Below are 23277 nucleotides of genomic sequence, written 5' to 3' on the forward strand. Positions count from 1 at the left end.
TTGAACATGTACGCAGTTATCTCTTCTTAAACCTGCCATCCAAATTGCTGTAAAGTCGTCTATAATCAGGAATCTACCAGCAGCTCTCTGTCCGGATTAAGTAATAATTAAGAGTTCAAATAGTGAAGGGCTAATCATGCCGAACACCTTTTCACTTTATTCCCAATTGTTGCTTTTTAAATCTCTCGCATTAGGCAAACTTTATTATCATTAGTATAGTATTATTTATAACGGATTCATTAATTGAATAGCATCAAATACATACTTCATAGCAGAAGTAAACTTTTATTTGTTTTCCTTAATCTCTGATGAACTCTGAGTTTTGCCAAACATCTTGTTTCGAATCGATTGGATTTAATAGAATTCAATCAATAAAATATCCTGGTGATGATGCAGATAAAAAGAATTAATGTGAAACGAGAGAAGGGACAGCTGAAAAAATAGCAAATTAAATTAAACCACCAAGCTACTTCTATATTATGTCGATTAATATTTGATGAATAGTTTTTTGATTATTTGGAAAATTTATCAAGTGAATAGAGGCTACATGATTGTTTTTTAAAGAAAAATTGAAAGTGCTATATATATACTCTATTTACATTACAAAATAGATCTTTTATTTAGGATCGGAAGAGTATATATATAATGGCAAGCTTAAATTGCACATTGCATCCTTAATCTATGCTTATACAGTTGATATTGGACTGCACAAAAATTATTAGTTAAAACAATGATCCATAACGTGAGGTTTGTGCAAATTGGAGAAGCAACTTTTCTACTTCTGAAGGGAAAAAGTAAAATGTTCGCCAGGAGATACATCAAAAGAGCACTATTTTTTATGCTTAGCTTTGTGTATTGCATTTTGCAAAAGAATTGATTTGAAAACATAACCCTCTTTGGTCTCCTCTTTGGAAAGCTAGAAAAGGTTGCGGTACATAGGTTCAAAATAAATATAAAATCCTAAAGCATAAATATAAAACGAAAAGTATTAAAGATAAAAGAAAGGAAGATAGATAAGCATCTCTTCTTTAAACCTTAAAGATTGATTTTACTACTTTAGAGTTGCTAAAAGATGATTATCTTCTCAGCTTTATTTAAAACCCTTAGCATAAGTCGAGAATTTGTCGCTTATAAGGCTTTTTCAAAAAAGAAAAGGTTTTCAAGAAATCAATCAAATGTATCAGTGGTGGACAATCCATGAATGCTTTCTTTCCCTCTCTAAAACCGCATTATATGCTTATGCTCTCCTACCTTTCGCTTGTCTCTCCTATCCTTTTCTTTTTGGCTATCTGTGAAAGCAGCAAACCCCCATCTTAGGCTGTCTCTTTAATTGTCCCTCATTTATTTTTTATTTTCGTTGTTCCTTTTTTTCAGCATCTTTTTTTTCCCCTCCGCATTAATTTCCATAGATTGGCATCATTCATAATTTGTTCTCTGTCAGCAGCAGTGTTGTGTCGTATCTAATCTCCTCCATCTACAGGTGTGTATTGTTGTATGTCATAATGTTCGTCCTATGATAAAGCTAAAAAAACTGAAACATTGAGAGAATATATAAATACGATAAAGGCAAGTATAAAATGAGAGAATTGTTGAAAGGTTTTTTTGACAGAATTTAATAAAATGTACACTTTATCGTTTAATTTTTCAATGAAAAATCCTCAATCAAACGGATTAGTAGTCCACTATATTATATTGAAGGTAACTCTTCCCCACCCCCCAACGAGATTTTCCTGGACAAATTCTTCATGTAATTATCCTTATACTGATTTACTGTTATTATTAGACATATTTGGGTTTGATGAATCATGTGCGCAATGTCGCAAACCCATAAGTTACTTGCCGAATACACGGTATTATATAATCAGTTTCAGTATTAATCATTTTGACGAGTATCCTAAACTCATCAGGTTTGAAATGTTTATATCCCATTTCAATGGTTCAGATTTAATTTTTTAATTATTTTTTTTATTTAAAATAATTATTTTAATATACATATAATCTAAAAGGAGATAGTCTGTTAACTATTATTTTTTCAAAAATAGTTTTTTCTATTTAAAAATAATTAATTAAATATTTTAAATCTAGACTATTCAAATAAGATATGAACATTTAGATATGATGAATTTAAAATACCAATCAAAATGATGAATACTAACACTAGTTCCGGTATTATATATTGTTACATTAATAAAAGCGGTACGAACCGTGGCTGAGTGGAATCTATTTTGCCTTAAAAGCAGGAAGATAAAGTTGGCACCTAATAATAGATATATTCTTAACAATTTATTAAAAAAATTTAATATTAAGAAAAACGTAATAATTGCGGAAAGTGGTTGTCCCTTTTACAACAAATATTAAAGCTCCTCTCTTTTCGTGGTGGATATTTACCCCTTGCAGAGGTTACTTCTAAATAATGCGTATCTTTTTTGACAACTTGGATGGTTCATCAGCCATCTTCGTTTTTTTCCTAGTAAAGTTAGTCGTAACTTATTAATAAGAAAGAAAAAAGAAAAGGTATTTGGTTAGGTTAAAGTGATAAGGATATAATGGAGGAAAGGTTGACATGGATTTGCAAATATACGCCCAATTTGTTTTGTTGTACGTTGCCACTCACCGAGAAACATACATATATGGGGCGCATCTTATGGGGATCATTTTGTTCTTTTTATTTTATTCAGTGGTTGTCCAATTTTTTCTCCTTTGTGATCTAAATATTCGAGGCACTTCATAAGCATATTTAAAAGCAGTTTACAGGGAATAGTTCTTATGGCCAGTTTGCAAATAAAGGAAAAAAATGCAGTTCCTTCGGAATCTGTAAAAGTTTCATGAACCAAAGCCGTGGTCATTTTGATCAGGACGAATATTTAAAATTGAGCAAGTTGTTAAATATTAATTGTGTTAACAGTGAAAATTTTAAGTGAAAAACAGTAGAGATTCTGAAGTTTAAATTTCGGTTTTGTTATACGTTGGCGGAAAAAAGAAGTTATGTTTACAAAGCGTTGATACATATGTACAATGCACAACACAAGAATAACATGGATTAGTAAAGTAGATTATAGTGCTTTTTTGCCAGAAGTAAATGTTTGTAATTGAGCTTGGTAGTTTGTTCCACTCTTATAATTTAATAGATCAAACGAGAGAGTTCTATTTTTATCTAAAGAGGTGACTCTGAAGTCTCCCAACTAAAAATTCTGGTGGGAAATCAGAGAACGAACTGTTCCACAGCTCTGAAAGAAAATAAAATTGTCATCACGTTGCCACTCATAATTGACAATTAATAGCTGTGGGGGGTAGTTTGGATAACATCGATCTATCACTGATCAAAAACAAAATTCAAGTTATATAAACAAAGGCAATTGTTTAAACATTGTGAAATAAAGTTCGTAAACTTTTCTTTTTCATCGTTGAAGATAGATTTGTCTCTGTATAGGCGTAGGTATACAGACTTTGTGCCGATTCTCTCTTTCTGTCATTGTCACCACAATATTTATTTCTCATGCGTCACCAAGGTTTTTTTTTTTTTTTTCCCCATCTTCAACTAGTATCTTTGAAAAAAATTAAAAATAGGTAGGCCACGAGGGTGAAAGTTGAAATATATCTACTGAAGATTTAGGTGCCGGCATCTTACTTTTCCAACTAATGTAATAAAAGCTAGGGCAATAGAGGGATCCACGCCACAAAGTACTAAAATGCCATGTTATGGATAAAATGGAAGGAATTAGAATAAAAGCCTATTTACAGGTCACTGACGCCCCACCCTAAATTATACATTAACGGAATCTTCAAACATTTGTGAATCTTAAGCATGGGTTTCTCAATTTTTCATCCAAATTTTGCTCTGGTCAATTAATTAATATCCCTTAATTTTTTCCCCATAAAGTACAAAGAACATATTGTTTTAATTACCAATTTTCTCCGCGTCGTAGCGAATTCGGCCTTGTTATGAGTTTGAGTAACGACCCAGATGGCGGGGGACCAAATTCCCCAATATATTTGGGCCCATGCCCGCCCGGCCCACTTCTCAGTTTGCCCGCCTGCCCTGCTCCTTTCCTCTTCTCCCCACCTTCGTGCGTGCTCCGCATTTCTTTCATTGGATATATGTTTAGCAAGTAAAAGCAGACTGCATTCCCAATTCTCGCAATCTCTGTATACTGAGACAAGTAATGAACAGGTGTTGGTGGGACATGTTGGTGATAATATGTTCATACTTCATAGTGAGATGAGATGAGACAGTCAAAAGGGGAATGGATCCCAATACATATAAATGGGTCCATGGAAATGGTGGTTTGCTCTTTTTGATGGAGCCCTAGCGGCAACAACCACTGCTGCTACTTAACCGCTGTGGTAATGGTGGGTGATCATAAAGGAGAAGGCTGCGTCACCCTATGGACCTACCAGCTGCATCGGCTAACTTCAGTCGTAAGCCTTTGTGGCATATCACGCATACTCATTGCAATAGAATCGGATCGGACCCCTTACTTTGCTGTGGCCAATCACTTGCTTCTTTCTTTCTTTTGCTGCCTTTAAGAGCCATCTTATTCGCTGTGCTTCGCTTTGCTCGGTGACGACCCTTTTTCTAACCACCATAAATTGAAAAGTAACTTCCTAATCACCTTTTGAGAAGCTCTTGTTAATTGTATCCATCTTTCTCTTCAAGATATGCACATCCTACTTTTCTTGTTAATTTATGTCCCACATTCATCCCCACACTTCTCTTGTTCCTTTTTTCAACTTTACCCAGTTGCAGTAGGTTGCTTTATCACTGCTTTGAATTAATTTGACTATTGTCATACATTCTTTTCCAATCAAACACCTCCGACATTTACATTGAAAGTAAAAAAATACCCTTATAAAATTCCTACCTAACTCGTACACGCACTATCTCCCCCCTCATTTAAATAATACTCTTTTGATCCTTAGTGTAGGACCCAATTATTAAGTTAGTTTTGGTCCTAAATATAAGATCCATTTCTCATATTTATCAGTTTTCTTTAAATTACCCCTATGGATACTCCCTTAATCATAATCAAGTAGAAAAGAAATAGAGGTATTAGGAAAGATGATTATGGTATTTAAGAAAAAACGTGTCATATTTCTTATAATTAACTAATTTACTTAACTTCCTTAATCTAATCAAATTAGTTAAACAAGTCTTATATTAAAGATCGGAGGAGTAATAATATATGTCACACCCCCACTTGGATACGGGTATATGCGTAGAAGGAAAAATTACAGGACTTTGGGAAAAGTTAGCACTTATGATTATAATTTTTAAAAAAATGTAATTAAGTACTAACATTTTAAACAGTTAAAACTACGAAAATTAAGTTACAGGAAATCAAAGTTCAAGAACTAAGTATCAATTCAAAATTATTGAAAATGATATACCCGGGTCAGAGTTCAAGAGCCGAGTTTTAATTGAATCAAAATTATAGAATCAAATAATTAACTAATTATATATACATGTATACAAATTAGAATCATTTCCTGCCATTTCTGCATAATGTGTACATAACATTTCAGTAGACAGACACACGCAGAGTGTTTATGCATGTCTCACTTGTTCTTTTCTTGTTCCTGATTATGACCTGAGCCTAATAATCAAGAATCCGAAGCGGAACTTAACTTTATTTAAACACGTGAATCCAATTGTTAGAAGCTGGCAAAGAAAACTAAAAAGAAAAAATCGTGATGCATATAAGAGAGGAAGGAATATTATATTGATCTTAAAACCCATGTATACATGTGACAGGTCTCGTTTTTTATTCAAAGTTCAGCATACTGTCAGGTGCCAATTTCTTTCTTACCCTGCCGCTTTTCGGAACCAATTCTAAGCCCTCCCCCGAACCCCCTCTTTGAATTAACAAAAGAAAAATAAAAATAAAAATAAAAGGCATGACGGTAGAGAATGAAACTACTTTCAAGAACGCCAGATTGAGCCAAGAAATATTCCTCCAAAGACAAAATGAAGGCCTTTCAAAAGAAAGGGTAATTACCGGACTCCATACACAACAAAAGGATTTAGGATGGAGACAAAGTTTCAATGAAGGCATCTGAGCCTTTCGCAGACTTTGAGAAAGGGAGAGAAGGGAGATAAATACAAGGTTGTTTTTGGTTAAGGTCACTGTCCTGGTGTGCATGCATTACCCTTGTTCTCTTCTTTTTCTTTTTCTTTTAGGGGGGCATGGGTTCTGCATGAAAGTAAGGGAAGTGTTGGATCCAAAAGTGGCTGGCAAGTTGCAATTGTTGGAAGACGTTGAAAGGAGATTGAGGTGAGAGGTTAATTAGGAGGGCGTCAAGTTGTCGTTAATGTGGGGAAGACAGAGCAGGCACATATATATTCTGATTCCTTGTCTTCATTAGGATGTCTATCATTCGAAAGTGATGAGATTGATGGAGGGGTCCAAGCTAAGGTACTTTCATGTGCTGCCGTTTCAGCCGCAGTCACGGAGTGAAGAGATGTGGGGGTTTGCATGCATTGCTTGTGGTCTCTCTTCCGATATAATGCTGAAAGAACCACCTCACTCCAGCACCAATTAGTCACATATATGCTTAAAAACAAGCCTATACTATCAGACGTCGAACGCCAATATCTGTTCTTGTTTATTAATGTTGAATCATTTTTCCACAACAAAATATTGTATGGGATAATATCTTTGCCAATGACGCGTGTTTTGCGTTCTCCTTGTAGTACCAAATAAGGAGAATTGCTATAAAATCTAAAAAAATACTCCTCTGGTTCTATTTATAGGGCAGAGAAAGAAAATATTTTTTTGGTTTTATTTATAGGGCATTGAGACAAATTTTTTGTATGGTATACAATTTTACCCTCTATTTATTATTGTGTTATTAAATAAGGTTAAAGTTAGAAGGTTATTGAATTTAAAACAAGAGTTAATAAAATTTAATATTTTTCTTTGTCTATGTGAAATACATTAAAAATGACTTATAAATAGAATCAGGAGTGGTTATTCAAAAATCTCAGTGATAACAAAATAGCATGTAATTATAAATTTCAGTGTAAAAAATAATAACTTTTTACATATCACCCAATTACGAGGAATTACTGTTGTTCCGGCGTTCCTTTTATGCTCAACGTTCCGTCAATTTTAGGTGGCAAAAAAATTCCATTAATTCCCCACAAACTCCCCCCCCCCCCCCCCTTTTTTTCCTGGGAGCCTCGGTTTAATTTGTTTTCGGGTGGCCCTATGGTTCTTCAGCTAAAACCAAGTTGGATTTTAGGACTTTATACATGCGATGGCACTGGGCTCAGACTAATTTTTATGTCAGTAATATATTAGAAGTTCAGGTGTGAGTGTAGTGACAGCATTATGGGTGAAGGCCCAATACATTTTATTGTGAGTCCTGTTTCATGGGAGGATCAGGTCGGCCCGCCTTCTATGTTGTCAGAGATAGATTGAATCACACAATTAAAAAGAAAATGTAAAATCATTTCAGAAGGAAAAACGAAAGAAGAGAGATTAAAAGGGTGTTTAGATATCTCCAGAACTACTTTTTAAAAATATTTTTCACAAATTGAGACAGACTTCTCTATATATTTACTTCGTATACTATAAAATTACTTTTAAAATCATAGTTTAGTTTCCATCCAAATATCCTCTAAAAGCAACAAAACGAGTAGCACTGCTGTTAAGGTGTTCATGTTACACTAAATTCTGATAAAAAGCCCAGTTTAGTTTTTTCGGTCCATCTTCATATTCATACCTTGAGATTGATATTGGAGACACCTAAAAAAATAATTTAGGATACTGAATGTACCATAAAATATTTTAGGGTGTTGAATACACTTAAAAAAATATTTCAAAGTGCTGGATCTATCTTAACCCTTTTCATATTCCTCAGTGTCTCCCATTCATTTTGTCAAACAATATTTCAATTTTTTTTCCTCATTAATGAACCAGTGCTGATGAAGAAGAAGAAGAAGAAGCATTCTTGATTGAATTAACTATCCTGAGTGCTAACTCCCTGTTGTTGCTTTCCCAGTCAATATTTGAGATCTCGTAACTCCCATGTGATAAAGATGCAAAAGGGTATAGCTATAATAGTAATCCCAGGACGGCTTCACTGCCAATTGAGAGACATGAGGAAAAACAACGCTCACAGCCTATGGTATATTTAAAATTGAAAAAAAAAGAAGAAGAAACTTGTGAGTTAAGTTAATTAAGACAGTTTTTGGGCGATTAGGTTAAGTCGCACTTATAAAAGAATCCCGTCAAAGTGGGTGGGTGTTTCCACTGGGATGGGCCCTTGAGCTGGTCAGCGGAACCGTTTCATTAGGCATATTTTACTTATATTAATCAATCAAACCCAAATAGACAACGTCGTAGTAACAATCCATCACGACATCTAACTTAATTTACCATTCGTTTCAAAGTTTAATTATGCTTAATTACCTTTTGTACTCAAATACACAAGTTTAATTAAGAACGGAAGTTAAACAAGATTTTAGCGCGAGTGTTTTCATAGACCACAAATGGACAAATCACCTAGCGATATCGCGAATTACACATATTATAGCTGTCACATTAATTTAATATCCCCCTGTCTTTGTTCATGTCTCCTGATGCATTAAACTCGCACACGCGCGCTCAAACATACTCTGCCTCGCTTTTTTATAATTTCCCAAAGCTAATAACAAACTAAAATTGTCATTGTCTGCTTCTCTAATATTACCATTAATTTATGTCTATAAAGTTAGTATCTCTGACATTACTACACAATTTTAAACTACTACCACCTCCGTTTAATATAGAAGTTAGGTTGATATCTAATTTGATCATAAATATAAGATCTCAATCTGTTCTGTCTCTCCCATGTTTATCTATCATTTTTTAAAGTTATCCTTGCTGTAGTTGCACAACTTAAAAGTTTAATCAAATGGTAATTTTGGTTTATATACATGATTAGTAGTAATATTTTAAGAAACAAAACACTTATTTCTTACAAATAATTAGGTTAACTAATTTTTTTAATTTAGTCAAATTAGTCAACTAACTCTTATATTAAATACATGAGGTAGTAATTACAAACTTGCTATTACATTGAACGATGTATGGCTCTTTAATTTGTTTGCATTATCCTCGAGTGCTATCTTCTAGATTTGCCGCGGTTGAGACGTAACACGTTTATTTTTTCGGCTAGTATGCTAATAATTTCAACATTCCATAAAATAAAATCATACATCAATATAATGAGCAAGTTGCCGCAAACAGATTCTGCTAACGGAGACAACAAAAATAAGTCAATATATAACTGAAGGGCTACCCATACATACCACAACCATTAACAAAAATTTACTAATTACTACAGCTGCAAACCAACGAAGTAAACAAAGGATCATTTATACATACATACCTACATACATACACCAATATGTGTGTGTGTGTGTGTGTAAGCTACCGTCCCCACTCCTCTACACATCTCAACACTGGAGATCGCGTGTATTGACAGCCCTTTTTCAAAGCCGTGTCTATTTAGGCGTATGTGCAAAATCAAGGGAATTATACCGTTGCTCAGAACACACGCACACGCTCTTACTAATATATAAGATCGTCTGTTTGTTGTTACTATTATTTGTTATAAATTTCACATTTCATATCAACTAAGACAACTAATTTAAATTTATTTCACAGTAGTCAGCGACGCTGACGCCCGGTGATTGGAAAATTCTCTTCCTTCTACGAGAGTTCTTCTCTTTTATGGGACAGTCGCTTTGACGCACTCAAAAGAAGATACTGCGCCTCAGATGTTAACCCAACCAACGAATAATATAAGTATTAACTACACCAGCTAAATCATTCACACGCCTGCCGTATTAGTTTTCATTCTTGTTTCCTGATATCAAAACCCAAAAAGTCGCCGTGGGCCAGGGTAAAACGAACAAGCCTATTCAATCTACTATTAGATTGAGCAAATAGAAATGCAATAAACTAATAAATTCCACGCTCAACCAAACTCAAAAATGCAATCAGCTAGGAAACAAATGAAAGAAATAGCACTTTATTTATAGACAAATAAGACAAACATAATAAAAGCAAAAACTCCGATACAACTATATATATGTATAATAATAATTATGATAATATGATAAATTATATTAAAAATATACAGCAATAGTGCATATGATGAATGTCGAGTCCATCACGCGTCAAAACCCAATGAAAAAACAAACAGAAATAGCAGAAAAAAGAGACTATGCAACAAGGTGGCTGAATGGGTCCGCCGGCATGGGATGGGATGGATGGGAAGGGGCGGGACCGCTTATGATATTACGCGAAACAGGAAGTGTTCATATTTATCAGTAATCGAGGTCGCACCGCGTGGTCTGAAACTCACCGGCGGATGAATTTCCATCAGGTGTCCTGGCGAGAGTGAGAGGAACTGACAAGTCACATTTAACCCTGGGCTTCAACTTGAAGGTCTTCAGGGCTCCTAACTTGAACCTTATTTTGAGATGCAGAGTCACGTCGATATTATAAATCCCAGAGCTCTTGTCCCTGTTCAGCTCCGAAGTCTGGGTGGAATCAAGGAGCAAGGAGCGTTGACCCTCAAAGACAGGGTTCAAGAAATCCGTAGTCTTGTGGCCCTGATAGAATGGCGTCAGCGTCTGAGAATCGAACCACGCATCCTGGTACGACGCGGAGGCTTCGATTTTGTCGTAGTACACCCCTAGCCTGCGGTTGGGGTTTCGGACGGTGATGTTGAGGGCCAGATCGTAGAAGAGGGTGCCGTTGGAGGTGTAGTTGAATTGAGTGAGGGAGGCATCGGTGACGTGGAATTTGATGGCGTTTGGACGGACGATGAGCCAGAACAAGAAAACAGCGATGCCGACCACGACGATAATGGTGAGGAGAAGATTGAAGATACAGGAGAAGAGTCCGCTGCAGAAAAAGTCACAGCAGCCGGCTCCGCTGCCCGGTCGATGGTAGGAGGTGGGCGGTGGGATGGATGGGCCATAGTAGGCCCCATTCAGTTGGGACTGTTTTGCAGGCATGTTCAGAGACGCACAGGTGGAAAAGGGCAATAATGGTAGCAAAAGGGAAAGTCGTGCGAGAACCAAAGAATACAAAAAGGGGTCGAGAGAAGCAATGAAAAAAAACCGGACCGGACCGGCCGGTTCGACCGGAAAACCGGTGAACCGGTCTGCAGTCCGGTCTGGTTCACCAGCTGAACCGGGGGACATTCGAACCGGTAAAGAACCGGTTGAACCGGTCATAACCGGTACAGAACCGGGTAAACCCGGTTGGGGGGTTACCCGGTCCCTTTTTTTTTTTTGCTGATATAACCTAAACGACGTCGTTTAGCTTAAAAAAAAAAAGGACTTCCTTTCTCGGTTCTCCTTCCTTTGCCGTCGAGTTCCCCCTTTTTTTCCCCTGAATCGTTCTTCTTCCTCTCATCAGCTCCCGAGTGTCCCAGGTCGCAGCAGCCAGCAGCTCGCCTCCGGCCTCCCTCCTTAAAACCAAATCACCTCCTCCAAAATCCCTGCTCGCTAGAGTCATTGACGGCACGACGGTCTCCGAGACTCCGACACACCTCCTTGTTCGGCGGAGCTCCAAAATCGCAAAGTCATCGCAAGTCGGATCTCCGGTCTCCCTCAACCTCATCGCAAGTCTGATCTCCGGTCTCCCTCAACCATCTGAGCTCGCAAGTCAGAGTGTCTGAGCTCGCAAGTCTCCCTCAAGCTGAGCTCGCCCTGCTTGGCCTTCACCACTCTCCTAAACTTGAAACGGTAAGAATGAGTTCCAATACTGCCCTCCCCCGTTCCTGTTTATGCTCTAAACCCCTAAGCCCCTGAATTTCTGATCCTATTTCCTAATTCGTCTGTCTCTACTCTTTGCATACGCATCGAACTTTGCCGCTGCTCGTGACCTCGTCTCCTTGCCGCTGCTGTCGTTCTCGGTTCCTCTCAAGTCTCAGGCTCTCAGCTAATATTTTCTGGTATTCTGGCATACGCATCCTATTTCCTTTTCTTGCATTTTCGTTTTGGTTTGTAATTTGTATCGAATGAATTTTGCTGTTTTACTGTGATTAGTCTTGCGGTAAATGAGATCCTGAATGAGTCTTGCTGATTAGTCTTGCTGATTATAGACATATATAAATGAGATCCTGAATGAGTCTTGCTGATTAGTCTTGCTGATTATAGACTATATATAAATGAGATCTGAATGAGTCTTGCTGGATTATTGATTTTAGACTATGTATAACCGGCGCGCTGTGTGGTTTGATTTTTATTCAGCCAAGTCTTATAAGAGTGAAATGTCATTGCATATGTTGAATTATAAGAGTGAAATGTCATTGCATATGTTGAACTATGTATAACCGGCGCTGTGCAAATGTGTCAAAAACAGAAAAACTAATCACTAATAAGTTGAATTATGTTTTTCTGAATGCATCTATTTCTGAATTAAATTGATTTTATATGGATTTTGTTTTCTTTTCAAGAGGTAGCAGTGATGGATATTTCAAATAATCAAAGTTCTGGAAATGATAATGTCACTCCTAATACTCAATCTTCCACTCCCAACACTGAAACTTCCAATCCTCCTACACCAATTTCTTCATTGCGTGCAAAAACTGATCCTGCATGGGCACATGTTGCTTATAAGAAAGAAGGGACACAAAATGTATACACCTGCCTTTTTTGTGGTAATAGTTATAGAGGTGGTGGGATAAATAGGATGAAGCAACACCTTGCTGGTATCACTGGTCAAATATCTTCTTGTAAAAAAGTTTCGCATGATGTACGTCATAGAATGACAGAATCTTTGAAAGAGTGTTCAAAGAAAAAAGCCATTGAAAATATAGAAGAGGAAATTGAAGATACTCATGTTGATTCACCAATTATCATGAGTAGTGCAAAAAAGAGAAAATCTATAGGGAGTATGGATAATTATTTTGCTCCTCGCACAACCCCTGATTCTCAACCGGGTATTAAAAGTGCATTAGCAACTAAAGAAGCGAAACACAATGTAAAAATGTTGATTGCTGAGTGGGCCATTGTGAATTGCATTCCATTTAAAGCATTTGATTGCCCGTTATTTCAAAAAGCTGTAGATGGTATTGCTTCAATTGGGCCTGGGTTTAAAGCCCCTAGTGCTTATGATTTCAAAACCAATTTGCTGAGTGATTGGAGAAAAGAATGTCAGTTACTAATAGATAGCCATCGAGCTAAATGGAAAAACAATGGCTGCACACTCATGGCTGATGGATGGACCGATGTGAGGCAACGTACTTTGATAAATTTCTTAGTGTATTCTACACACGGAATGGTGTTTGTGAAGTCTGTTGATGCTTCAGATTTAGTCAAAGATGCCAAAACTCTATTTACTCTATTCTGTGAAGTCATTGAGTGGATTGGTCCTAAGAATATTGTCCATGTAGTAACTGACAATGCAGCTAACTATGTAGCATGTGGCAGGTTGATTAAAGAAAAGTATAAAAATATTTATTGGTCACCTTGTGCTGCTCATTGTCTGAATCTTATATTAAAAGACTTTTCCAGCATGCCAAATGTGTCAGACCTCGCATCAAAGGCATCCAAGGTAACTATCTTTGCATATAATCATATGGTTTTCTTATCATGGTTGAGGAGGAGACCGAGTTGGAAAGAAATAGTGCGTCCTGGTGCCACAAGATTTGCTACGACATTTATTACATTGCACAGCATATATATGCATAAAAATGACTTGCAGGCTCTGGTTGTTGATAAGCATTTTGTGGACCATAGATTATCAAAGACTGAGGCAGGGAAAAATTTTAGTGCAATCATTTTAGATAACCGGTTTTGGAATGACTGTTATCAAGTTGTGAAGATTGTATCTCCTCTCATCAAATTATTGAGAATTGTGGACTCAGATGAGAAGCCTTCATTGCCTTACGTTTATGAGGGGATGAGAAGGGCAAAAATAGCAATTAAGGAGATGTTTAAGAAGAACAAGGAATTGTATAAGCCTTACACAAGAATCATTCAAACTCGATGGGATAGACATCTGAAGACCAATCTTCATGCGGCATCGTATTTGTTGAATCCTGCAATTACATATGGTCCAGATTGTCCTAGCAAGTCAAAGTTAATGATGGCTTTGATTGATGTGGTTGAGTCTTACTCAGATGAAGATATTGATGGCTTCCTAGTGATGAAACAAGCGACTACTTATCGCGAAGGCAAGGAATCTTTTAGCAGGCCTTCATGTCAAAAAGCTGCTCAAAAACTAGACCCCTGTAAGTATTATTATTATTTATTGTATTCATGATTATTCACTAATTCTATATAGTATTGGATACTAAATATATTTTATTATGTAGATGAATGGTGGACATATTATGGTTGTTCAGTTCCAGAATTGCAGCGTGTTGCAATGCGCATTCTTAGTCAAACTTCTGCTTCTTCTGGTTGTGAGAGGAATTGGAGCTTATTTGAAAGAATTCATACGAAAAGAAGAAACAGATTGGGACATAAAAGACTGAATGATTTGGTTTTCACCAATTATAATCTGCGATTGAAGCATAGGTAATCTTGGAAACAGTGAATAACTTTAGTTTTTTTTTAATTGATTTATATTTATCTAATATTTTGTTTGTCATTAAAGGAGTACATTGAAGAATAGCAAAAGTTATGATCCAATTGACTATGAAAACATTGATATGGTGGATTTTTGGGTGGCTGAAGAAGATCCCATCCGGAGTTTGATGATAGAGATGTGGATACATTGGAAAACGTCCTTAACAATGACGGCACTGCCAATTCAACAACTCTTGAGAGTGCTAATGAAGGTTTATATATTTAATTAAGACTCTATTCTTATACCAATATATAGTTATTTGTATAATCTTTAATGTTGGTCACTGTCTTATATAGGTGATGAAGATATGAACATTGCTGACCCTCCACCTTTACAAGATGATGTTGTTGCTCCTGCTTTTCCTTGTCCAGCTGTTGACATCTCAGCCCATGCAAATGATCTTAGTGATGATTTTGATTTTCCCTAGTTAAGATATACATTTCATTAATGTTTGCTTGGTACTATTAAATATTTAAACTACTACTTTTGTAGCTTCTCATCTTTTTTTAGTGATTATTATTTATGAATTTTGTTTTATTTTAATATTATGAATTAATTATATTATTTTAATATGACCGGTCCGACCCCGGTTCAACCTCGGTTCGACCAGTAACCCTTGACCCACTATCTCGACCGGTTTGATGCCCGGTCCGGTTTTTTGTTCCTTGGAGAGAAGAGACCACCAGTGGATGGTGCTATATATATTGAGAAACCAGAGAAGTGGAATGGGCGAACGGCAATCGGTTTATGGACAAGTCTTAAGGAAGAATTACAATAGAAACTTGTTATTATAATTTTTTTCTCTCTCATAAATTAAAAGATGAATATAATATAATAAATAAATCAACCTGAGCAAGCCAAGGCATGAAGATTAATGAATGAGTGAAGGATTTTGCGGGTTGAGGCCGGAAGGCGCGTGGTGCTTGGTGGCTTAATTACATCTGAAAAGTTAGGATTTTTTTATTGCTAATAATATTAAATAGAATTGAGTTTAGTTGGGAGTGAATAGTCGATGAACACCAAAGAAAACGAAGCGAAACTAAGGGCATGTTTGTTTTTGTTTTTTGTTTTTTTGGTCGAAACAATTTTATAAAATTATTTTTTAGAGTAAGTTTTGAAAATAAAAAACAAAAGAATTTGTTTGGATAGTAATTTAAAAATATCATGTTTGAAAAAAACCACAAAAATCACATTTGGTAGATAATAGTTGTCGCTAGTAATAATAAACGGTGTATAGTAGGTAAAGAAAAGAAGATTTCTCAAAATTTTTTAAAATAAAAAATAAGAAACACAAAACACAAAGCAAAAAAACATGTAAAAGTTATTTTGATTTTTTTAGTTTTTAAAAACATATTGCTGTTTTTTGTTTTTTAAAACAATCATCTAAAAACAAATTATCAAAAAAGTTTTTTTTTCTTGTTTTTAAAAACAAAATTGTTTTCAAAATAAGAAACCAAACAAGCCCTAACCTACCCCAGACACAAAGTATGGAAAGGTGTCTATAACTTCCCCACCAGGACCTACCCCCAACCTAGAGTAGCTAGATGGGGAAGTAAGATTAAGCCTTGTTCATACATGGGCTTCTCTGGTACGAAATGAGCCACTTCAAATAGGTTCATTGCTCCGGCCCAGAATACGATTAATCCGGCATGGGCTACATGAGCCCCTAGTAGTTTACCGGATAAATTGATAAGTCGGGCATTCCCGGCCCACCAAGCGAAACCGGTAGTTTCTTGGTCACGACTAGTTAAAGCTAAAGTTCCATTAAAGAGCGTTTCCACGTGGTAGAACCTCCTCAGGTTATTTCTTTTCTGAAATGTTCCGGGATTATTGTCCGTTCTCACAAGTTAAAAAGGTACAAACGTATCAGTATCCATGGGCATATGGCAGCCAATTTGTAGCGAATCCAGGCTTCACTGAACGGCCATATTGCTGGATACCGCAAGCCAAGGGGAAGCTAAGTCTAATGGGGATAATTGCGCGCTGATTATAGGTTGACATAGAGCAGAGTAAGGTCATTCCAGTTCGCATTTAGATGACACGAGTTATTGGAGGCGGCATACCACATATGCTTCTGATAGGAAGGAACTTAACTTTTTAATAATGCATCACCGCGCGTAAATGCGTGAAGGACGTCCATAAACTTCCGGGGTAAAGTGAATAGAAAACTGGGGGAGAGGTAGATCCTGATAACTTTGGTGTTCAGCGATCTCACTCTGGACTCGGGCGCAGCATGTTAATATATAGATCAACAGTAGCAAAGCAATAGAAACGTACATATTGAAGAATATAGCCAAATAAAATTAATTATATATATAAAGCATAAGAATCATTTATCAGCATACTGATGAATTAACAGGTACATATATATGGCGCGCATTCCATGCACGTTGAAAGAATGAAACAATTATACAAGGATGATGTGAAAGAACGAATAAATTGAAACCACAGAAACGATGCAAAGCAGAGAAAGGGGATGGAAACCGCGATCCGAGGCATCAAAAGTCGACTCTGCATTTAGTGGGCTGAAACCGAAACCCAGTGGCTGCCGCTGTTCCGTTACCGCTCAAGGGAATCTTAAGTCCACACTTGACCTTTGGACGGTAGCTGCCGGTAATGAAATCCCCAAGCCTGAATCTAATCTCGAACTTGAGCTTCACATCAATGTCGTACGCCCCGGCCAACTTGTCTTCGTTATACCGAGACACTTGAAGTTCATCCAGCGGCAGCAGCTGCTGGCCGGAGAAGACGCCGCTCATGGGATCCGTCCTCTTCTTGTCCTGGCGGAAAGAGTTCCGGAAGGTGATGACGTCGGTATTGGAAAACCTTTCATCCTGGTACAACGCCGTGCCTTCAACGTCGTCGTAGTAGATGCCGAGCTTTTTGTTAGGGTTACGGGCGGTGAAGTTGAGCACAAGGTTGTACCGGAGAGTGTTGTTGGCGTAGTCGAATTGGGTGAGCTGGGCTTCGGAGGCGTAGAACTTGAAGGAGCGAGGCTGGACGATGAGCCAGAAGATGAGAACGGCCAAACCAACGATGACAATGATGGCGACGAGCAACTTCCAGAGGAAGCTGAAAAGGCAGCAACAGCAGCCTCTGGCGCGAAAAGACTTGTCAGCCATGGTTGATAATCAAATCAGGAAACAGAGACAGGAGAGTTATATGAAGTAGATGGGAAGGATATTTGTGGCGGTGTCGGAAGGGGAGGGAGAATTGAAGGGTGTATATATATGTACGCTTGAGGGGATAACGCGGCGGAGGAGGTCAGAAATGAGGAGCGCTCAAAGATTTGACTAGCCTTTCCTCGTCCCAACTCGGTTGCCCGGAAACATCCGTACGCAGGAAAATTCCCATGGTACCCTATTGACCTTGTCCGTCACATAATGGGCTCTCCCCGACTTTATCCAATACATCAGTTCATCCTCATCCCAGTGCGCATGTCTGCGGCTATATATTATATATATAGAATCAAGTCTAGTGATTATCCGTAATTTCCCTATGAGCTGTACGCTCCGGTTTTCTAACTCCACTAGCTCGCCGCTTAATTGTTTTCGCAATTAAAATAAAATTTTCTTTTTTGTGTGTTAAAATTATAAAAATTAAAATGCCGAAACAACTGCTTGTTTGGAATAGTTTTCTTGACATGAAACAAGGCCTGGAATAGAAACAAAAGTTAATCGCAACGTAGATCAATTTAAAACTAATTTAGCCAGCCCATGACTAGTGTGGAAAAATTATTTTTTATACGGCTGATTTTGCAGAGATCATCCGCGTCCTCTGTTTAATGCTCGTCTTTGTTGACCGCGATCGAACTAAATTCCCGGAGGCAAGGTTTAAATAATACTGGTCCACGGATTTGGGGGAAGAGAACATGTCCAGAGTAATGGGCCGAGAGGCCCAAAATAAGAGGGTGGAAAATGCGACGTAGACAGGCCCTGGAGTGGAAATAAGGCCAGAATGATGAGAGAAGGAGTCAAGAAAGGCATGGAAGAAAGAGAAAGAGGGGGAGGGAGCACATGGGATGGGAAGGTGATTTGCATGATAAAGGAAGCTTCCTAATTTCGGAACCTGCCTGCTCCTCCTCGTTTCGTTTTCATTCTCATTACATAAAAACATGATGCCCCTATGTGTAGCAACCACCCCCTCATTATATTCCCGCACACCATGTGTCTCCCCCATTATTCATTCACTCACTCACTCATTTAATTATTTGCATTAGTTGTTGCCTGCATTCCCATTTTGACAAGGACCACCCTTTCCCATTATCCCCCCCCACCCTCATGTGCACCCTCTACCAACACAACCAAGGGGGAAAAAAAACCCTCTCCCAGCTTCCACACGCAACAATAATTCATCTCTTCCTTTAATTATGTTGCCCTATATTTGGTATCCCGTTTAATCACTTTTAATTTTTTTTGGTTTGCTTTTTGCAGTTTACTTAAGTCCTTCGCTGATTTTTCATATATATATATACATCACCACAATACGACCTTTTTCTCCCGTTAAAAAGCCTCCCCAAAAAAGTATATATCCAGTTGGAATATGATACTGTGGCAGGCATCTTGAACGAAATGGGAAAATGAGAACCTAAAATTGAGCGGTCCGATATATACCTTAAAATTTTAATATTATTTTCTTGTTAAAAGTACCACTAAAGCAGGCTGCACACATATATAATATGGATTTTGGTGGATTTACCTATACGTAATTATCTAATTAAAAAGAAAATGAATAAATAAAAAGACAAACGGAGGGATTGAACAAGAAGCCAAAACATGTGTCACGCGTAAGTATTCAGGGAAGGAAGACAGTGACGCCGGATGCTCCCTTCAACACCCATTTGTTATCCCATTTTATTCTGGAAAATAATAAAACTATCAGCTCCGTCGTTACAGATTGTATTTTTGCCATCACCGTGATTTTCACTATATATGCATAATTTCCTCTTTATTAATAGCCAAATGTACAATTCCGGAGACCTTACGTCGTGCGTTTATCTAATGTGAACACAGTAGTGATAAAATACAGATTCACTTGGACCAATAGAGGGTTCAGACGGAAAAAATTATACAAAAAATTGAAAACAGATGATTGTAAAAATACTCAGATAAGGAGCCAGGAGCTAAGAGATGGACACTGTGTAATTGGGTTCTCACAGATGGACGTTGACTTCCCTCCGCCGAACGTGTGGGGGGGCCGCACCCATCTTCACACGCTCACGGTGCACCGCTGGACCAACTGATACTTCACGGCGTTCTCCCCCACATTAATTCCGTTACTCCGTGGCCCGAATGTTATAAACGCCGGGCACCGTACATAAAGATGGTAACGCCCGGAAATGAAGGCCCCGACTTTCCATCTCGCGCGCCCATCAATTTTGATTATGACCAGGATGTTGCCGTTGGATTGATCCTGACTGAGGGAGGCGAAGTTGAAGGGAGCTACCGGCACGTTGGTGCCGTAGACAAACGGCGACCACACGTCGACTTCGTCGTGGCCCTGATACGACGGCGGGATTGATGTCCGGTAGGTGATCTGTTGGTTCTGGTAGGTGACGTAGGTGTCCAGGCGGTCGTAGTAGACTCCGATCTTGTCGTTGGGATTTCGGGAAGAGAGCGTGACCTGGAAGTTGGAGGTGAGGAAGTTGGGGACGGTAGCGTTGAAGGCGTAAACAGTGACGTCCTGAAGGATGAAGACGGGCTTGGTAGGACGGAGAATTGCCCAGATTATGAGTATGGTGACGAGGACTATGAACAGGAAGATGAGGATCCCCGCGAATATTCGGCGGAAGATCTTCCTTCGCTTATCCCTGTGGTGCTCACACACTTTCTCCGACATGGTGGTGGTTGCGGCCGACGGTGGTGAACGGAGGAGAGAAGGGGCGAGAAAGAGTTGAGGAGAAACAAGTGATAAAGTGGTGCGTGGGAGGGCAACTAATAAAAGTATATAATGAAGGGGGGAGGGTAGGAGTGAGGGAGGGAATCACTGGAGTGGTAGTATAGTGATGAGGAAAGGGAGGCGTCGTGTAATGGACGCCTTCGAGGGTGTTTTGGTGTTTATATATAATTAAATAAAGTGGTCTTGTAATTGAAAACGATATAAGAACGATAAAGATATGGTATATTGATCATGCTATTTACTTGTGGACTTGTGGTCTGCAATTATATACACACACTATAAATAACTAGTGGAGGGCTATATATATATATATATCAGCATCCAGCTCTAATTATTAATTAATGTTAACTAAGTGATGTTACCAACTCATTCCGCATTTTATTTATTTCTTTTTTCTTTTTTTACCAGCACGCATTTTATTTATTTCACCACTCTCTACTTCCAAACTATATGATGTACTGTTAATAGAAGCACACATATCTGCTCATTAACTATTCGTAATTATATATGTGCTGTATATTATATTCTACGCCAACTTGTGAAACGTTGAAATATATACTTAATTAAGATACCGCTGCCAATCGAAGAAAAGCTGGCGAAGCACGCTTGATTCGGCACCTATTATACATGGTTTAACTTGCCAAGTCAGCAAAGAGGCGCCTTCAATTGCTGGGTAAACGAAAAGGGACGAAAAGTGGGAAAAAATAATGTGAACTCCCTGAATAATATTGCGCCAGCTTTCATGCATGTGTAGGCTGATAATTGAGTCAAATATTATTAACAGAAGATTAATTATCAGTTCCTCTCAGCTACATATGCCCGTGATTCCCCCCCTCTCTCTCTCTATAGTGATTTGAGATTTGTCTTTCCAAGGAAAAAGGTCGAATTAATATTAAGTTGGATATATGTGCGTGCAGTGATATGGATGTGGATGGCTTCTCTCATATATATGGGCATTGGATGTTTAGTGAGGAAAATAAGGCGGTTGCAACACGTTAGCTGGGCCCCTCTTATAATGGCAGAGAACCTTCCGGCTCCGCCACGCCGACCTAATGCTTTGTTCCTGCCTCCCTCTGTTCTTTATCTTAAAAGGCATGGTAGAATAAAATTGCTATCACCAGCTAAAGCTTACTGTGATGAGGCAGATAGAAGAGAATCAATGAACCGCCCTCTTTCCCTATCCGTCCCTATCCTTTGGGCTTTGGATACATACATACATGTGCATGTGTGTGTCTCAGCTGAAGCTCAGAAAGTTGACCCCTTTCTCTTCTTTGCTTTTATAATGGAAAAGTTGATTGCATTTTCTGTTAATTAGTTGAAGTGTTTTGTTTCAGCTGTGACTGGAAATAATAATGCTTATGATTTATGGACAGCCTTTTCCACTGAGAGACATTATTATGGCTAGTTATTATAACAACTAACAGACAGATATATTGAAAGTTTTAATGATCTGGGGTTTGTTTCCGGAAGTTCTTGAACAGGATCTATATAAATATATATATGTCATTGATTAGCGGATAATAACGTTTGTTTGAGGCATGTACATAAAACAAAAATCCCCAAGCATGTCACGGTACAAATCAATATTGTCCATCTCCTTCGACCTTCCAAAATTTGACAGCAGCTTGTTGGGACCATATTATCTAAGAACCTTCGCGCACACACATAATAAATCATCACCACATGAGCTCCCCTCTTTCATTGTTGGGATAACACATGACCTGAAGGACATCCCATGAGCTCATATACTCCTCCGGTCCTTAATATAAGACCCATTTAACTAATTTGATTAGATCAAGGAAGTTAGGTAAGTTAGTTAATTATAATAAACGTGACACATTTTTCTTAATACCCCCTCTTTCTCTTCTACTTGATTATGGTTGAGGGAGTATCTATAGGGGTAATTTAGAAAAAATTAAAAAATATGATAAATGTGTCTTATATTTAGGACCAAAACCAACTCAATAACGGAGTCCTATATTAAGGACCGGAGGAGTATTATATTATACATCATTAAGAACAATTCTTTTCTAGGCCATCATTAGGGCAGAAAGTGGGTTAGAAGTTAGATGGCTCTGGATTTTCAAGAACAATGACACCTACTTGGAAGATCAGAGGGAACAGAAAGTGAGAGATTCACAGCAGAAAGTAATAGAAGACAGGAAAAAAGGAATTAGGATTTGGATATATTTTAAAAGGTGATCGAGAATATATATATATATATATTTATAGTCCAGCAATAATGTATATTTGAAGAGAACGGAAGTATGATTGCGCCTTTTTATGCGGAATTTCGCAACATTCGGATGGGGATCTGGTGTGAAAAGGAAGCTTTTTTTTGGGGGGGGTTCGTCGGTGTGAAAAGCAAGTTAAGTGAAGTGCTATGCAAGTCTTAATTGCACAGAAGAAATTTGATACAAAAGTGAACTGACTACTCTACGCAATGACGCATTAAGGGTCGTGAAGCATCTCATCTTTATCACTTCCTTTCCATATTGCTTTCTTTTCTCATTTTTTGACACTTGACACCCCACCTAACCCCTCCTCTCCCCACATCTCAACGGCTCTTTTTCTTGCTTATTCTCTAGCAGAAAATTCAGGGTCTACATTAAAACGTAAGCAACGTCCGGGCTGTCAGGGGCATATGAGATCCGGAGAGGAATAATTAAATTAAAAAAAGCGAAACCGTATTGTAATAAATCGTGGCACATATGGTGTAATATTAGGGGGAAAGAGGCCTTATGGCATTTCTTAAAGGTGGGGGCCTAGCTAGCTGGCAAAGTCTGAATTCTCAAAA

General features: G+C 37.9%; 4 protein-coding genes across 4 annotated transcripts; 1 reads left to right on the forward strand and 3 right to left on the reverse strand.

The window, feature by feature from the left end:
- Positions 1-10092: 10092 nt before the first annotated feature.
- LOC114751145 (NDR1/HIN1-like protein 10) lies at positions 10093-11053 on the reverse strand. Its single transcript, XM_028939804.1, has one exon. The coding sequence runs from the start codon at positions 11012-11014 to the stop codon at positions 10319-10321; it is 696 nt and encodes a 231-aa protein (XP_028795637.1). The 5' UTR covers positions 11015-11053; the 3' UTR covers positions 10093-10318.
- A 1420-nt stretch (positions 11054-12473) lies between these two features.
- LOC114751142 (uncharacterized) lies at positions 12474-15009 on the forward strand. The gene is made up of 4 exons (XM_028939801.1): positions 12474-14241; positions 14326-14530; positions 14690-14793; positions 14879-15009. Exons 1-4 carry the CDS (start codon positions 12474-12476, stop codon positions 15007-15009), a joined length of 2208 nt encoding a protein of 735 aa, XP_028795634.1.
- A 1863-nt stretch (positions 15010-16872) lies between these two features.
- On the reverse strand, positions 16873-17793 carry LOC114751146 (NDR1/HIN1-like protein 3). The gene has a single exon (XM_028939805.1). It carries the CDS (start codon positions 17702-17704, stop codon positions 17081-17083), a length of 624 nt encoding a protein of 207 aa, XP_028795638.1. The 5' UTR covers positions 17705-17793; the 3' UTR covers positions 16873-17080.
- A 1708-nt stretch (positions 17794-19501) lies between these two features.
- Positions 19502-20617, reverse strand: LOC114751143 (NDR1/HIN1-like protein 1). Its single transcript, XM_028939802.1, has one exon. It carries the CDS (start codon positions 20418-20420, stop codon positions 19791-19793), a length of 630 nt encoding a protein of 209 aa, XP_028795635.1. The 5' UTR covers positions 20421-20617; the 3' UTR covers positions 19502-19790.
- Between the last annotated feature and the right edge of the window lie 2660 nt (positions 20618-23277).

The sequence above is a fragment of the Neltuma alba genome, unplaced genomic scaffold, assembly GCF_004799145.2.
Source record: "Neltuma alba isolate B1F8T4 unplaced genomic scaffold, ASM479914v2 tig00006771_pilon, whole genome shotgun sequence".
Taxonomy (NCBI): Eukaryota; Viridiplantae; Streptophyta; class Magnoliopsida; order Fabales; family Fabaceae; genus Neltuma; species Neltuma alba.

Excerpts from the sequence above, each read along its gene's own strand:
- LOC114751143 (XM_028939802.1), bottom strand. The coding sequence starts at position 20,420 with ATGTCGGAGAAAGTGTGTGAGCACCACAGGGATAAGCGAAGGAAGATC.
- LOC114751146 (XM_028939805.1), bottom strand. The coding sequence starts at position 17,704 with ATGGCTGACAAGTCTTTTCGCGCCAGAGGCTGCTGTTGCTGCCTTTTC.
- LOC114751142 (XM_028939801.1), top strand. The coding sequence starts at position 12,474 with ATGGATATTTCAAATAATCAAAGTTCTGGAAATGATAATGTCACTCCT. Across the intron at positions 14,242-14,325 it reads TGCTCAAAAACTAGACCCCT|ATGAATGGTGGACATATTAT; the intron begins GTAAGTATTATT and ends TTTATTATGTAG. Across the intron at positions 14,531-14,689 it reads AATCTGCGATTGAAGCATAG|AAGATCCCATCCGGAGTTTG; the intron begins GTAATCTTGGAA and ends GGGTGGCTGAAG.
- LOC114751145 (XM_028939804.1), bottom strand. The coding sequence starts at position 11,014 with ATGCCTGCAAAACAGTCCCAACTGAATGGGGCCTACTATGGCCCATCC.